The 16,730-nt window shown below is 35.8% G+C and overlaps 1 protein-coding gene across 1 annotated transcript; it reads left to right on the top strand.

Moving 5' to 3' along the window:
• The first annotated feature begins 3,967 nt into the window (after window positions 1–3,967).
• LOC106881453 (trans-L-3-hydroxyproline dehydratase) lies at window positions 3,968–15,093 on the top strand. Its single transcript, XM_014931838.2, has 5 exons — window positions 3,968–4,637; window positions 7,715–7,875; window positions 8,660–8,812; window positions 12,366–12,508; window positions 13,885–15,093. Exons 1-5 carry the CDS (start codon window positions 4,294–4,296, stop codon window positions 14,146–14,148), a joined length of 1,065 nt encoding a protein of 354 aa, XP_014787324.1. The 5' UTR covers window positions 3,968–4,293; the 3' UTR covers window positions 14,149–15,093.
• Window positions 15,094–16,730: the final 1,637 nt, after the last annotated feature.

The following is a 16,730-nucleotide window of genomic DNA, read 5'->3' as shown; positions in this document are numbered from 1 at the left end:
TTCTGGTATCGTTCGTCCTCTGATTGTTTATTGCTTTTGTGTTGTCCGCCGTCTCTGTTGGTCAACTCATACAGTGTCTGTCAATGCTTTCTCTGCTGCATACCAAAGCTTTCTGTCTAGTGTTCATGACGTACTGAATTTATACTAGTCGATAGAGCCAGAATGAAACGTGCCAAAAGAAGAAAAAAATCATTGTTGAAGCCTATTCGACGCGAAGTCGTGATTGGTCAGATTTCGTTGATTACGAATTGTGATATTGGTCGAGCGGGGAATATTCCCTGGCAGTGAAATTCAGGACACGATAAATTGAACGAAATAATAGTGCAGCAAATGCAGATGTGAAATGTATACAATAAGAAAAGATGAATACAAGATTAAAAATGTTAAATTGTTGAGTACTATCAGATGTTTTCATGGAAAATGCAGTCTTATGCATGAAGAAGTTCGCAAAAGCAGGAATGTGAAAAATAAAAGCAAAACAAAAATAAATATGTAAGGTCAGTGTAATATTGACAGAATCCTTTTTTTTTTTTTACGTACGGTACTGCACAAGCCGAGAAGGCCAGTGCACTCGCCGACCCGATCGCGTTATCGTCATCGAAACAGACGTGGAGGTATCAGTTGAAGAATGTGCTGGTGCTGTCGCATCAGGTTATGGAGTTGATATTTCAAACTCAAGGTGAGCCTTTTTTAGGCGGTCGATGCTGACCGAGTCTTTTCTATCTAGGACAAAATACTTTGGCGCTCTGCTGAGAATTTTGAAAGGTCCTGAATACGGTAGCTGAAGTGGAAGCCGAATACTATCTTTCCGCACAAACATACGAGGATCTTTCTGATTTGGCGGGCGCCACTTGTTTTCTTAACGAAACACGTTCAAACTTGGGACACTGGTACATACGAGTCCATTGCTGAATATCTAATGGATGTTTGGTGACATTCTGAGAACACGGAGCAATAGATGGCAAACGTAACATGTAGCCGACTGCAGGCGATGAATGTAGTTTGCTGGGTCTGGACTGTCCTTGTGAGCAACAGGAGTGATCATTTGTCCAGGTAAAGAAAGTGTTGTGCCATATACAATAGAACGAGTTCCAAGAAGAACGAGGGGTAGTTATTCCAACCAGTTGCTATTGTCGTGATAAGCATGTAGTGACGCCTTAATAGTAGACATTCCGGAAAGCTTATCCACGCATGCTCAGGGACTAGTTCCGGAAGGAATACAGGAAGAGTCTCGTGCGCATGCGTGGTCATTCGACATCCAAGTTTCGCGCCCTTATTCATTCTCTTTTCTCGCCGGCCGACGGAGAGCTCAGACGTACAAGCAGTCTGTCTCCAACATTCCAACTCTGGAGACAGCTCTTTCCAACATTCCAACTCTGGAGCTAGACAAATAACCACTCAACATCATTGACAGCTTTCTCAGCAACCAAAGGGCGAAGTGCTGCCTATTTCCTCTGTAAATAAATATTGTTGTGTTGATAGTTCAGAATCTGCGTTCCGTTGTTTCTTCTAGAAATTTAATGTACGGAAGCGGGTATACACCTAATGGTGTATAACCACTTTCCTAAAAGCATTAAGAACCGTTCCACCATATCGTTGGCTGCAGGATGGTAAGCAGTTGTAGGAGATCTTTTGTAACCTAAGAGACGTATCGATTCCGAGAAGAGATGGATGCGAACTGACGTCCTCTGTCTGTTGTGATGGTAGCATGTGTGCCAAAGATTGCAATATAATGTTGAAGGAGAGTTTTAGATATTGTTCTGCTGTGATATCTCGAAGAGGGATGGCTTCAGGCTACCAAGAAAAACGATCCACGCAGATCAGAAGGCTGCGTGTTCAAATCACGTCGGGGTCACCAATTGTACGGAAAGAAATAATAAAGTCTGTTGAGATTTTGATGAACAACAATTTATTCTTTTCATACACGAGAAATGATAGTTGTCGTTACTATGAGCGAGAAAACGTCGAGAGAGTTTTTGTTCTTGGTGTAGTTGTAGTAGCAGATAAAGTGTGGTCAGTTGCTTACCGAATACTGACTTCTAGTATCGTTCGTCCTTTGACTGTTCATTGTCTTTGTGTTGTCAGCCGTTTCTGTTGATTAACTCCTACAGTGTCTGTCAATGCTTTCTGTCTAGTGTTCATGACATACTGAATTTATACTTGATGGCAATAAAAGTAAGACAGGTAATTTTTTTTCTTATTGATGGATGGTAGAGTATGTGCAGTCTCTCTCACATATGAGTAGGTGATGGGGTGCTTGTCAAGGATGTTCTATGGAATGTTAGAGCAGTCGTTTGGATGGTCCCAGAGTTTCCAGATATGACTTCATAAACTTCGAAATGTCTTTCACAGTGATTGCAATCTGGATCGAGAGTATTTTTAAAATGTTCTTTTAAACAAATTGCTAGACAGGGAACACATGGGTAAGAGGGACAAAAATGAGTAATTTCTGATTTTTTTGGTCTTCTTTTCCTTACAGGGAGTAAAACAGGTTGTAAAAAATTGGTCAGCATAGAAGTTGAAGTTGACAGTTCGAAAGATAATCAAATGACACGTATTTTTTTTTTATTTTAAGAAATTGTAATTGAGGTTGCTAATGAAATTATCTGGGCAATTTTTTGTGTGTTTAACAATCAATAATTCTTTTCTCTGGATTTCAAATCAGTTTTTTTCTCCACACTAATTGTCTAATTTGATAATTTTCAGTTGTCAAAAATTATGTCTAAAGTGGGGTAAAATGAGCCATGACTAATTTCAATAATTTCTTCACTCTAACTGCATGGTGCGTAGATATATCGGGAAAAGATACATTCCAGCAGATCGCGAAAAAGCTATAGAGAATATTTTACGTTGAATTCTTTTTTTATTTAGTCGAGTTTCATTACTTTCATATCATGTCATTTTCTCTTGATCCTTTTCATTTGACTTAGATCAGTGATTCCCTACTGGTGGTATATACGCCCTACCGGCGAGGCGTGTTGCCGTAGTCGCCAGGCACAAGTGACTCCCTTTTTTTTCTTAGTCAATAATGTACTTTTCCTTTTTTGTTCAATACTTAATAAAAAAAGTGGATCTTTCTGATTTGGCGGGCGCCACTTTTTATTTGTTTTATTTAGTGTGTTTTCTACAGAAAGATCCCCAAAAGTTACCAGTAGATTCTTTTATCTTAAATAATTGTGATAAAATATTAGAAATAAAGTCGTCTTTTTTGGGGGGGGGGGGCACCCAACAGTAGGGCGTACATTTTTCTAGGAAGTTATAGTGGGCCTAGAGGAAAATAGGTTGGGAGACGCTGAACTATATTTTAAATTTTTGTTACATTTTTGATGTCTAAAAATCACTAGCGTAGCAAGAGTGTGTGCCACCCGGGGCGGCCCTTCCGTCTGCCTCCCCGGGCTCCACAAAAGACACATTGCCTACTGCAGACCCAAAAGTGCAGCCCCTTTAAAAGTACCGCCCGGGGGGGGGGGACCCCCCTCCCGTCCACCAGCTACGCTAGTGCTAAGAATGGATATTAGCGTGTATGAGTCTTTTGTCAAATGTAATTCTGGAAAATTGAAGAGGCAAATGTACCTTATCTTGGCTAACACATTTTGCCCCAACTAAAATTTGTCTTTTTTATGCTCGAAGAGAACAGTGATAATTTTCTGAAACAGTGTCCAGATTATCCTATAATGTTTTTAATGTAGTTAGAGCAGGTTATTTGCTTAACTGATATAGGTTTTGTGGTAATCTTCAAGTTTAGGGGGATAAAAAAAATATAAAAAAATATTCAAGGGAAGTAACTGAACGTCTTACCAGTATTCTCCGTACATCTCTGTTTATAAATAAATCATACACGTGATTTGATTGACGTTAGGGTGTGATTTATTTACAAACAGCTAGAAGAAAACGGATAATACTGGTAAGTCGTTCAGTTATTTCCCTTGAATATTTTTATTTATTTTTTTTATCCCCTAAACTTGAAGATTACCGGTTTTGTAAGGTTGTGAACATTTGTAAAAAAGAAAAAGTACATTTTTTCTCAAAGTCAAATGTGTAATAAAAACTCCCTGCCTAAATTAATTTCTGAAATGCGAAGAAAGGCGCGATAGTAAGAAGTGCTTGACGAAAATTGAGAGCGAGAGAAAAGATACATATGATCAAGATATCTCATCAGATATCACAAATAGGGCAGCTACAGAACTACTTGTACCTTCGAAATCTGAAATTCACAGAGCTGATAGCTTAAACGATACTTCAATCTAGAAAGTAACAAGTAACTCTATAACCAGTATATAACACGAAAAGAACATGACAGAACCGGCGATTAAGGAACAAATTTCTGAAAATCAAACCATAGATAATAACACAAAAATTACAACTACTGAAATGCACACTGCAGGGGAACCCCTAAGGATTGTAGAAACTGGTTTTCCACCAGTGGAAGGGGAAAACATTTTAGATAAAATGAAATATGTTAAGTTGCGTCTTGACGCTTACCGAAGGTTTTTAATGTATGAACCTCGAGGACATTTTGATATGTACGGTGCCATTTTGGTCAAACCTAACGTTCCCTCGGCCGATATTGCAGTTTTGTTTATGCACAATGAAGGTTTCAGTACAATGTGTGGACATGCGGTGATTGCATTAGGAAGGTAAGGATGAATCTTTGAAAAACTCGAAATGTATTCTCTAAATTTAAACTGAGCAAATGTAATTTTAAAAATAACCACATTAGCTTCTCAGAGTAAACTGTATAACATTATTATTTTACGTTAGTACCTGGAGGAGGTTAACTTTTACTCTTGGAAAATGTCGCACAAATTAATTTGTTAATTAACACAGGTCACTGGCAATACTTAGGTGTCTTATCAAATTCGACAGAAAATTGTCATGTGGGAAGATTAGCTACTGTTTTTAACATTCCTCATTACGAAGTCTTTCTGATTGGTTCATGCATACATAAAAGAGAAAGATGTGATTTTAGGGAAAATTGGTTGCTATTTCTAACATGTCTACATACGATAGTGATGTTATCATTGTTATTGTTGCAATGATTGTCGTCATCTTCATACACCTAACTTTGGTATCGAAACTAGCACCCTGAAACAGCTCAAACTTTTTCAAAATAATATTTAAAGTTGAATATCTTCAATTTTCTGTGTCCGAATTTGCAGTACGTAATCGGCTCTTCTGAATTCACGTGGAATCAGAGATTCGATGAAGATTTCTTTTTCAATTTTGGGGATCCATTTGCGACGGTCCCAATTATCGTTACAGAAATAGCGGCATTAAACAAATGAAGAAACCCATTCATTGACACGTAAGAATTTTGGACCAATGCTCGCCTACAACAAGGTGCATATGGGAAATTTTCAACAATGGTAGCATTTCTTTTATCCCAAGTCAACCCTTTATCTGTTACAATTTCATTTTGTAACTATAATTTCATTCATTGTTAGCATGTTAGGTCAGCAAGAAGAAATCTGAGAGGATCAACAGAAACAGGAGATAATTTCTAAAGAATAAAAATGGTTTTGGTGCGGAGATGTATTACTTTTTCTCTGCTGTCGTATCTTGATATCGAAATTTGGCGGACCGGGTTGATAAAATCATAGATTTTCAAAAAAACATTAAAAAAAAATAATATAGATGAGTTTATGCTATTAATGTGGAGAAAAATACTGAAAACGTCAATACTTGTCAGTGAGAAAGAAACGAGAAAGGTGGTCATGGGATATGCTAGAAACAACAACCAAATCTCCCTTAAATCTCACTTTTTCATCTGAAAATAATTACCAATTTTTTTTCCTCTCGAAAAGGCTTTTCCTATGATTTTTAAGTGTGTAGTGCCCATAAAATCGGCCCGTGGGTGGGTGAGTTTGAGGGGAGTAAACCCATTGTCTTTGACATTTTTTTTAGTTCAAAAGATGTCCCACCTCCCATCGTTTCCAAAGGCACTTGGAAAACAATCTGAAAAATCCTCATCAAAACAGAAATTCCAACTTATATGGGCGACCTATTCCTGACATCCGCTAATTCTCTTTTACTATGTTACGTGTAAGGCTACATGCAATATCGCGGTACCATAGCCCTGAAATTCATTTGTTGACAAGACAGCGACACATCGACTTAAAGTAATGTAGACGAACAAATTCTAAAAGAAATTCTTCAGTAAACACAAGACAGCCGCATATCAATTCAACCATTTCACTCACTTCGTCTAACCACTGTCTCTCTCCATTTGGTCGTGCGATATACTGAAATAGCAGCTAAAGGCCCATCAGAACCACAACATGCAGCCTTGAATAATTTAGGACAGATGCAGAATAATGGGAATCGTTTCTATATTCCGAATAGAAGTAAGCTTGTGATTTTCTGGAACATCGTTTTGAAAGTAAATATATGCAGTCTAATTTATTTCCATTTTCATTAACTAATTTTTCTTGGTGATCCGGCAACACAGTATATGCATTAAAACATCCAAACCAACAGAATCCAATTCCGACCAACATACCCAGCAGCTTGGTAACAAAGGTGGGGAGAGGGATAACAACAAAAAAACAAAAACATACATGCAAAAGCTAGTTCTTCAACCATCCAGTTTCACTTCATCAAACTGTAAACCTGTTTACAGATCCCTTCCCCTCTGTCGTGATTCTGCCCTCATCAGTGTGGCTATTTCTTGGAACCCCAATTACTGACTGACCTTTCAAGTCCATCTATCCAAGATGGCTAGCCTTGAGCAACTCTTAAAAAACCTTGAGGTAATTGAGCCCACCAAGGTTTTTTTTTTATCCTTGGGAATTACTTGTCGATTCCTAAGCTATTGTATCTTTTATTTATTCTCATCTTCTCTCCAATGCTCTCAGGGAACTCGAATGCTTGGTCAACGTCAGACTTTCTCTAGAGTCCCATATCCAGGTTGCTTTGCCCAAACGTTTTGGGAGTCTTGGTTTGCATAAGTGCTTGTCTTTGTCTCTTCCCTGTTTTCTTTCCTCTATCCATGCCTGCTCCCCTTTGGTAGGCAACATCCTCTTTTTTCCAACATAGATTAGTTCCAACAGCGAGATGGATGAAGCTCTACAACAGTGGAAAGCACTGGGTTTGTTAGTTCCTGATATAGCTGAGGATAGATGGAAACAGAGAGTATGAGACAATCTGTGCTCAGGTGCTACTTTCAACTCTCTCTTTGATCAACCTAATCAATTTTCAAGGTGTTGTCTTCTCTCTGCAAGTGCAAAATTCTCAAGGGCCTGGGTTGATACCCTGCCTGTGACCAACATTGGTGGTTAATTTAGTCTGGATGAAGTTCCGCATCTCCATTGCACTCAGCAGGAGCTGACTTCTGTGGGGGACTGAGAAGTTGTACTAGGCCCCTTGACTCCACAGGCCTTCATGGTTTGTTTTGCAGCCTAAATGCTGGTCATCATACCGAGCTAAATTTAATCATTAAGCAGGCCCTGGCTTGGGTTAATATCCCCTCAGTTCTGGAGCCAGTGGAATTATTCAGAAGTGATGAGAAGAGACCAGATGGTTTTACTCTTTGTCCTTGGGTAAGAGATAGGTGCCTCATCTGGGACACCACAGTGTGTCCTGGATGTTGTGGTAAATGGGAGGGTCACTTCTTCCGTAGCCAAATGGTACTATTCAATCAATCTGCACCAATTCTATCTTTTACTCTTTTGTAATCATAGTAATAGAACTAATCACTATTTTTTCTTTCCAAAAGATATGCTGTTGATAAAGGTTATGTGAAAACAATAACTAGTCCAGAAACTCCAGTTAATATCCAGTGTCCATGTGGTTTGGTAAAAACCTATGTTTCCTACAATAATGGTCGGTCTGGAGCTGTTAGATTCCACAGTGTTCCAGCTTTTATACATTCTAGAGGTAAGGACAATTATTATAACATCATTCAGCAACCATGATGAAACATATATCCCCGTACATTTTGTGTCGTTGGTTTCTGTAGCTCTTATGACAACTATGACATTATTTAATATTTTATTTGTTTGTTTAATTTTTTTTCTCAAACATCAGGGATAAAAAGTCATATCTGTTTCATAGAAAGAAGATTATATTGCATTAATAGACCGGTTGGATTATACATCAGCAGCTATTGAATAATGTAAAAATCTTTTAATCCTTGACATGTGAAAAGATAAGCAGAAGGTTGAATAAAAATTGTGAGGAGAATAATAATAGAAATTGACCATATAATTTATTTTGATCAAATCAATAACTACTTTATACTATCAAATAGTATAGAATGATATAGTTATTGATCAAATCAATATATATATTATTCTTTCTTTCTTTGTTTTTGCTGGTCTATAAAGTATCTTAGTTTTTGTCCCTTTTCATATCAACATCTATTTAGGTATACATCACATCTTAAATATGGACACAACATTGTCAAACATTTAAAAAATTTATATAAGGCTGTTTATCACCCATCTTTGGGTTATTTGAATGGCAGAACTACAGTACCTAACTATGTGGATTGATTGTAATTTTAGAATCATAATTAGATATTTTTCTTTTACAAACTTGTTAACTAACTTTTCAAAATCTCTTTCATATTTTCTACTCTCATTGTAAACATATTCTTGAGTCATATTTTAAATCTGCTGCCAGAAAATTCAATGTTACAATTTTAGAATTTGCATTTTAGATATCCAGGTAGATGTACCTAAATTTGGAACCATTACTTTGGATGTCGGCTATGGTGGAGCATTTTATGCAATACTACCTGCTAGTCGTCTTGGATTAGATCTAAACAAATCAAAGCTTCATGAACTTGTATCAGCGGCTACCTGTATAACTGGTAAGAAAAATTAATGCAATTAAAAAAGAAACATCTTAAAACCTTTATCTTTTATGGGTTTTCAAGTTGGTTTGAAAATTTTGATTTCTCTAGATATTTTGTACATATTGAATATTCAGTTATTTATGCTAAAATCCATGAGTATTTTAAAGAAATATCCAGGGAACGTCTATTTCTGGATTGTGTAAATAAAATATCTTGAGCAGTCTCATAGCATTGTAGTCCACTTTTGTTGTTTTCTTATTCTGTTTTTCATGGCTGTGGGGTTAAGAAGACGCAGACATATAGCTATGTGATAAAGAAAATTGCTTTTCAGTCACATGATTTTGGGTTCTGTTTCACTGCATGGCACTTTTGACAAGTGTCATCTCTTATAGTCTCAGACTGACCAATTTCTCATAATGGATGTTTAGTTGAAAGAAACTGTATGGAAGCCTGTTTTGTGTGTAGTTACATAAGATATGTGAGCGTTATCTCTGTTTATCTTTGCACTGTCCTTGTTTCAACGGTGGTGACATGGTTATGTCTTCCACGGACAAAACTGCCAGCTGCAGTTCAATGTGCAAATACATGAAATAAGGTATCTTACTTGAAAAACATGGGTTGACATCAGGAAAGGCATCTAGCCATAGAAGTCTTATCCAACCCATACCAGCATGAGAAAGAAAAAAATGATATAAAAACAATAAGGATGATGTGCATGTGTGCTTATGTTTACTAGTGTGAAAACCAGTGATGTGTCAAAAAGGTAACATTTGGTAATGCAAGAAGTACTGGAGTTTAATATGACTAGCAAAAAAAGTACCATTTGACTTAACTTGCTCTTGAAATTGCTAGCCTTCTGCCAAAATTTGAACCCAATCTGATCAGCAAAAACTTTTGAAATGGCACACTAACAAGACAGCAGTCCAAAGACTTAAACTAGTGTAAGAATAGGGTATGTTTTTATATGATCTATGTATAACATTAGTGGGTCAGATAAGTTTGAAACATGTCTGCAGTGGTCACCATCAGACTGTCTTATATTTTATTTATTTATTTATGTGTTTCAGCCAAGTGGCTGCGGTCATGCTGGTGCACCACCGTCTACATTCTATTTTTAACTAATTCAACTTTTGCTGCTGTTTTCCCTACATTTTTTGACAGAATTAATAATTAAATTAATAATTCTTCTGTCATTGCAACAGATATAATTTTAATTAATCAAAGTGTCTTTGCTCATTACCTTATTACTAGAATTGATTTAACCATCCTGCTATAGTCCTTGTTCTCATTAGGACTAAACTATAAACTATTAGAACTCAAGAATGAAAGAAATGAAGATTAACTTTATTTCAAATTAGTATAGATTGCCGCCTGATTACTCTGAGACATCATATAACAAATATTGTAGTAGAGTTAATTACAAATATTTACAAGAACCACAAATATATGCTGAACACCAAGCCAAATCAGATGCTGTATTTTGGAAACCTCTGCACCCTAATACAGAACAAAAACCACTGAACTACATTGTTGTTAGAAGATTACTATTTTTAAATCTCACAATGAGAGATATTCAGTAACAGTACTTTGGAGTAAAGATTGTTTGCCAATATAACATAGCAGTCCTGGTTTAGGATGAATGTTGCTGTAATTTAGACTCAGGAGACATCGTCTCCAGCTGGCTATACAACACGATGTGTCCTAGCACCCCCACTCAGCTCAAAACAATATCTGTATCGCGATGAAGGGAAATAACCCAGAAATCGCAATACACAGATATTGTTTTGAGCTGAGTGGGAGCGCTAGGTTCCCTTGTTCGAAAATATAAAGACACAGATCGTGTCGTATAGCTAGCTGGAGACAATGTCTACTGGGGCTAAATTACAGCTACATTTGTCCTAAACCAGGACTGCCATGTTATACTGGCAACCAATCTTTACTATATTGTTGTTATTGATAGAGGCCCACATGAAATTGAGGATCTACCAATGCTAATAGGGGACAAAAATTCCTGGTGCATGGTGAAACGCATCTTAATTGCAGCCACTTGGGAAAGAAGTGTGCACAACAGAAATTGAATTATGCTGTGAGATAATCAATTAACAACCATTGCTTCTTTGTTAGAAAAGTAAATATTATTACAACTGAAAGTGTCCCAGAATTCATAATTGTTGTATATTAATACTATATTTGTTATAATTCTAAGATAATAAATTTTGTTGGCTTTTCTTAGCAGTAATGCTTTTGCTATCATTTCTATGGGTTGTGAGACAAATTATTCAACAAAAATGGAGTATTTGTTTATTTCAATATTAAACAAAAAAATATCCAGCACTCCTACACTTTCACATTACACACTACTTTCACACTTCTTTCTTTAAATTATTATTAATGTTCGAAAAGATAGAACAAGCTAATTTATTTCAATAAGATGTACTGTATGCTCTTTGAATATACAATACATCTCAATGTTTACAAATGTTTAAGAAATTATGTAATTAAAAATTAATTACTTTTAGACCCTTTAGCATTCAAATCAAGCATATCTGGCTAAAATATTCTACCTGTTTTATGCTTAGTCTGGCCAGATCTGTCCTCTGCTATCTGCCCTATAATTTCATTCTGAAAATAAAAAATCACATCATCAAAATCTTAAAGCTATCAGATAATGCATGATTAATTGATAACAATATGAATCAATAAGCATTACATTTGATAGAATAATCTGAACGCTGAAGGGTTAATTAGGAAAAAAAAATACCTAGTCTACAGACCTGACTGAATGGAGTGAAAATACAAAATGAGAATAAAAAGATTTAAGACATATTCTTTATCAAAAGCTTCAGTTATGACTAATAAGAGATTTTCTTCAAATAGTTTTCATAAACGAGTTACACACACACATCCATATATACATATACAACGGGCTTCTTTCAGTTTCGGTCTACCAAATCCACTCACAAGGGGCTTTAGTTAGCCTGAGGTTATAGTAGAAGACATGCAGTGGGACTGAACCCAGAATCATGTGGTTGAGAAGCAAGCTTCTTACCACACAGCCATGCTGCTCATGTTCAAACTGAAGACTGTGTGTATTTCATTTATATGAATTAGATCGGTCTGTCTGCCGGAAAATTAACTATAAAAAAGAATGAAACGTGGCACTCTATACATATGAAAAGTGACTTGACTTTCTTTGAGGTGTAAAAGTGTAGGGGCACCAAATATTTTATGAACAATTTTCTTTGAGATAAGCTGAATCTTTTATATGTTTGGGTTTCAGATAAATTCTAGAAGTAACTCAAGTCAAAGATAATGAACCTACTTACTATAGCTGTTTGTATAATTATTCTAAGTAAATTAGATCAGTTTTCTACTCTGTACTCCAGATGTCAGATAAGTAATTAACCTACATGCCATTGCTGGAGAAAATTTTAATATTGTTTTATTTTTCAGCTGGTTGGCTAATGCATATAGAAGATGAATTCTTGAACAAGGAAACATAATATCATTTACATTTTCTTTATAAAATAAATTAACTGTTTTAATCTTTCAAATGTTCTAATTGTAGAGACTGTTAAACAAGAAGAAATAATTCATCCTGAAAGTCCAGCTCTCAGCTTTCTCTACGGAACTATTCTTACGGATGATATGATACCAGAGAAAAATGGAGAAATAAAGACAGCAAACATCTGTGTTTTTGCTGATGAACAGGTAATGTTAATATTTATTACAGTTATTTTTTATTTTTACACAATTTTATTTCCTTGAATATTTCCCATAAGCTATTAAACAAATCATTGCCTGAGACAAGATTTCATTTTGTTCTAAATTTGTGTCTCAGAAATAAAGCTGAACCATTAACAAAACCATTGCAATTTTTCATTACTAACTGAAATTTGTAACCTAGGAACCAATCTTTACATCATTACTGGGGAAAAAAAAATTCTGTCACTCTGCTTTCACATTTGTTTAACAGCTAATCTCTGTTGCTACAAAAAACCCGATATATTCTTAAATTGTTCCATAGAACTTTGAGTATTTTGATCACAATTCATCATCATCATCATCATCATCGTTTAACGTCCGCTTTCCATGCTAGCATGGGTTGGACGATTTGACTGAGGACTGGTGAAACCGGATGGCAACACCAGACTCCAATCTAATTTGGCAGAGTTTCTACAGCTGGATGCCCTTCCTAACGCCAACCACTCAGAGAGTGTAGTGGGTGCTTTTACGTGTCACCCGCACGAAAACGGCCACGCTCGAAATGGTGTCTTTTATGTTCCACCCGTACAAGAGCCAGTCCAGGGGCACTGGCAACGATCTCGCTCGGAAACCCTAATTCAATACTTTTTAATGTTGATTTATGAATTGGGTATTATGGCTGCAAGAACTTGTAGCACTTGTGATGGAGAAGTTGCAGCAGATCATGGCAACAAATACAGAGTTTTAACAAGACTCCCTAACCTCTTATTCTAACTTACAAGTTTTACTGTATTTGCAGGAAATGAGGCTTCCTGGAGTAATCAAATGCATAAAGTTAGTGCTTTAATTTCCTGATGGAAGACAGTAGCTATCTACTATAGAACAAACCAATCATTTGTTTAGAGTTGCATAGTACAAGTATTAATATCTAATTTTAACAAAATGTTAGCACCAAGCAGTATTTGGGCAATAGCAAAATTTAGGTTAGTTAAAATATGTTTGTGACATAGTTCAACTGCTAAAAGGCTGCTAAATACTGCAGTCACCATGGAGAAATATTTCTCTTATGGTAAAAGGTGTGAAAACACATCTAACTTTATAATACACAAAGTTTATGTTTATCAGTGGTTCTGTAAATTTAAGCACATGATACAACTCTTACTTATTAATGGTTAACTTCAAAGTCATTACCAAAATTCTCAGTTAATGAATTTGAGTTCTACCCTAAATGTTATATTGTGTCTCTAAGCAAAATATGTTATTCTGCTTCCATGATTCTCTATATTCAATCAAGAAGTTATTTTTTTGTTATAGTAATTATTTAACTTAGTTTTCATAAGAAAATTAACATATTTTACCAAATTTTCTTTTGCTTTTTTCAGGTGGATCGCTCACCCACGGGTTCAGGTGTTACAGCCCGCATTGCTTTGATGCTTGGCAAAGGCCAGATAAAAATGCATGAAAAGGTTTCTTTTATAAGTTCAACAACACAAGGAGAATTTACAGGATGTCCTGTTGAGGCAGTTAATGTTGGAGATCAGGCAGCAGTTCGTGTTGAAGTAACTGGTGAAGCATTCTATTGTGGACAAAACACTTTCATTTATGAAAAGGGAGATGCATTGGGAAAAGGGTTTCTACTTCATTGATTATTTTTTATGAAGATTCACCATTTCTACAAAAATCAAATATCTGTAATTCCATTCATATTAAATCAAATTAATTATAATAAATACCTGAATTCATTAATGAGTTAAAAAAAAAAATATATATATCATATTTTCATCTGAAGAAAAATCTAACATGGAGAAAAAGATAAAGTCTTTCCTATAATTCAATGTTACTGAAATTCTTTTTCAAAACCACTTACGGTGGATCAATAATTTACTTTATCAGTATTAGTAATATGTTAGGTAAATATTACAAAAGTCAACTGAAGGGATTGCGGATGGGGTTGGAGCAACAAATTATTTAAAATTATTGTCAAGAATAATTATTGTGAATTGAAATAAACACAATTAGTTTTTGAAATATGCTAAAATAGTTATATATTAATCTATTTCCAACTCTCCATACAAACTTTTTCTACACACCCTGAATATTTGTTTCTCTTTTTCATTTGATTTTCTTCTATTTTTATTTATTCATAAAGTCATATGTCCTGCTGGTTAAGCTGTTCAGCTCATAATCCCGAATTCCTAGACCAGCAATACACTTTATTTCATATTGCTCCAGTTTACTCAGCTGAAAATGACTACCAGCCAGTTACTAAAGCAGCCATCTCTCCCTCCAGCTGTTACATTCTCAGCATCCTGCAAAACGAAGAATGCCTATGAGGGTGTCTAGAGACACCTTCCTAAAATTACACAGGTCTGCAAAATGGAACTTTTTGAAAATTGTTGTGATAATTTTAAGTTACTTTATATTCAGTTATGAATTAGAATCAGCACTAGTGTTGCAAACACTACCAACCGCATATATTCAATATATGAGTTTTACTTGTTCACCAGTATGCTGCAGTTTAGCGTGGTGGGGATGACTCCCTCAAAGCACTGGGTGTTAAAACACCTGAAGGTCATAGACAGTTGAGACAACTCACCTCTAATCCGATTCAGGAGTGATGGATACCAATATTTGACCATTTTTGTGGCTTATCAACATCACACAACTGAATCAAACCATACAAACAGTGTAAAAAGCATTTGCTGATATGCCCCAACAGTGCAGGAAAATTGCTATGCAAATATCAGAAGCCCCCTTCATCCTATGGCAAAGCTTTTACGAACTGCTTCATGAGACCAAGTTTTATATGTAGAGCAGGCAAAACCCTTTATAGGTCAACCAAACTTTCATCATCATCGTTTAACGTCCGCTTTCCATGCTAGCATGGGTTGGACGATTTAACTGAGGACTGATGAAACCAGATGGCTACATCAGGCTCCAATCTGATTTGGCAGAGTTTCTACAGCTGGATGCCCTTCCTAACGCCAACCACTCATAGAGTGTAGTGGGTGCTTTTACGTGCCACCAGCACGATTCTTTGTTCCTCATGTAAATATATCTCTAGCTGGTCAATTGAGGTTCTTGACCCTACTGGCCTATTTACACAAGAAACAAGGAAACTTGTATAGCTTGACTGTTGTCCAAGGAACAAGCAAATTATTTTCAAGTCACCACAAATCATCCAGTTGTGATCTTTGAATTTAATCTTGTGTAAGAATGACATCAAGTTTTCATTTGTTTTCTTCATGGTTACTGAGCATCCAACAGGGAAGGAAGCATATTCATTATCATTATGCAGTAGAACAGCTTTATGACATTTTTTGAAGAGTCAATAAAGAAATTCCATTCATCAGAGCTGTAACTTATGCTAAGCTTTCCTATTGGTCTGGATGGCTCCATACAATAAACCAAATCATTTTTTGCAGTGAAATAAGGAACATATTCTTTTTCTTGGTTATAATACCAATAAAATTATACGTTAGGAGCTAAAAGATTCTTTGATTTAAGTCTGGAATCTAAAAGCTCTATTGACTACTATGGGAACCCTAAGTCCCTTGATAGATCATTTAATTCACACTAGTTGAGGTTCTTTACCTTCATTACTATGGGAGTCTTCATCTTCATTATTATATCTGTCTTCTGACTCAGAAATCAAGTGTATGCCTTCAAGGTTTCCTAGTGGTGATGAGACTGAAATGTCACAATGCAGATGGGAGATTTGCTTAAACAATGTTTTTTTTTTCCACTCTTTGAATTGTGTTCCTGTGTTTTACATGAGCAAAAGTAACAGTCATCACTGATTTTTAGACTCTCTCCATATTATTGGAACCCCCAAAATGAAATGACTTCATTGTACATTTTGTCCAGTCTTAGTTCTTCTGCACAAATTAAGTAGGCCCTATGAGAAGCTTACTTCTTACCTTCATCTCCTAATTTCACATCAACACAGACATAGTAAGAATTTTTGACAAATTCCGTAATGTTTCTCTGATACATTTTAGTACTGAATTTGCCAAAAAATGTAACAAATTTTATCTGGGCTTGCTGCACACCTTCTAGAAAACATTTCTGTTTCAAATGATGTGGAGGTCTATAAACAAAGGGGAAGGGGATATTTTTATATTTTTAACTACATGTACTGAAATGTAACATATGATACAATAAAACAATGTATGTAGCATATATGCACTGGAAAAGCTTGAGGAAATAACTGGAATAAGAAAAAAAA

This window comes from Octopus bimaculoides, chromosome 6, assembly GCF_001194135.2.
Source record: "Octopus bimaculoides isolate UCB-OBI-ISO-001 chromosome 6, ASM119413v2, whole genome shotgun sequence".
Lineage (NCBI taxonomy): Eukaryota > Metazoa > Mollusca > Cephalopoda > Octopoda > Octopodidae > Octopus > Octopus bimaculoides.
The sequence above is the reverse complement of the archived record's forward strand: the minus strand, read 5'-3'. Positions and strand labels throughout refer to the sequence as shown.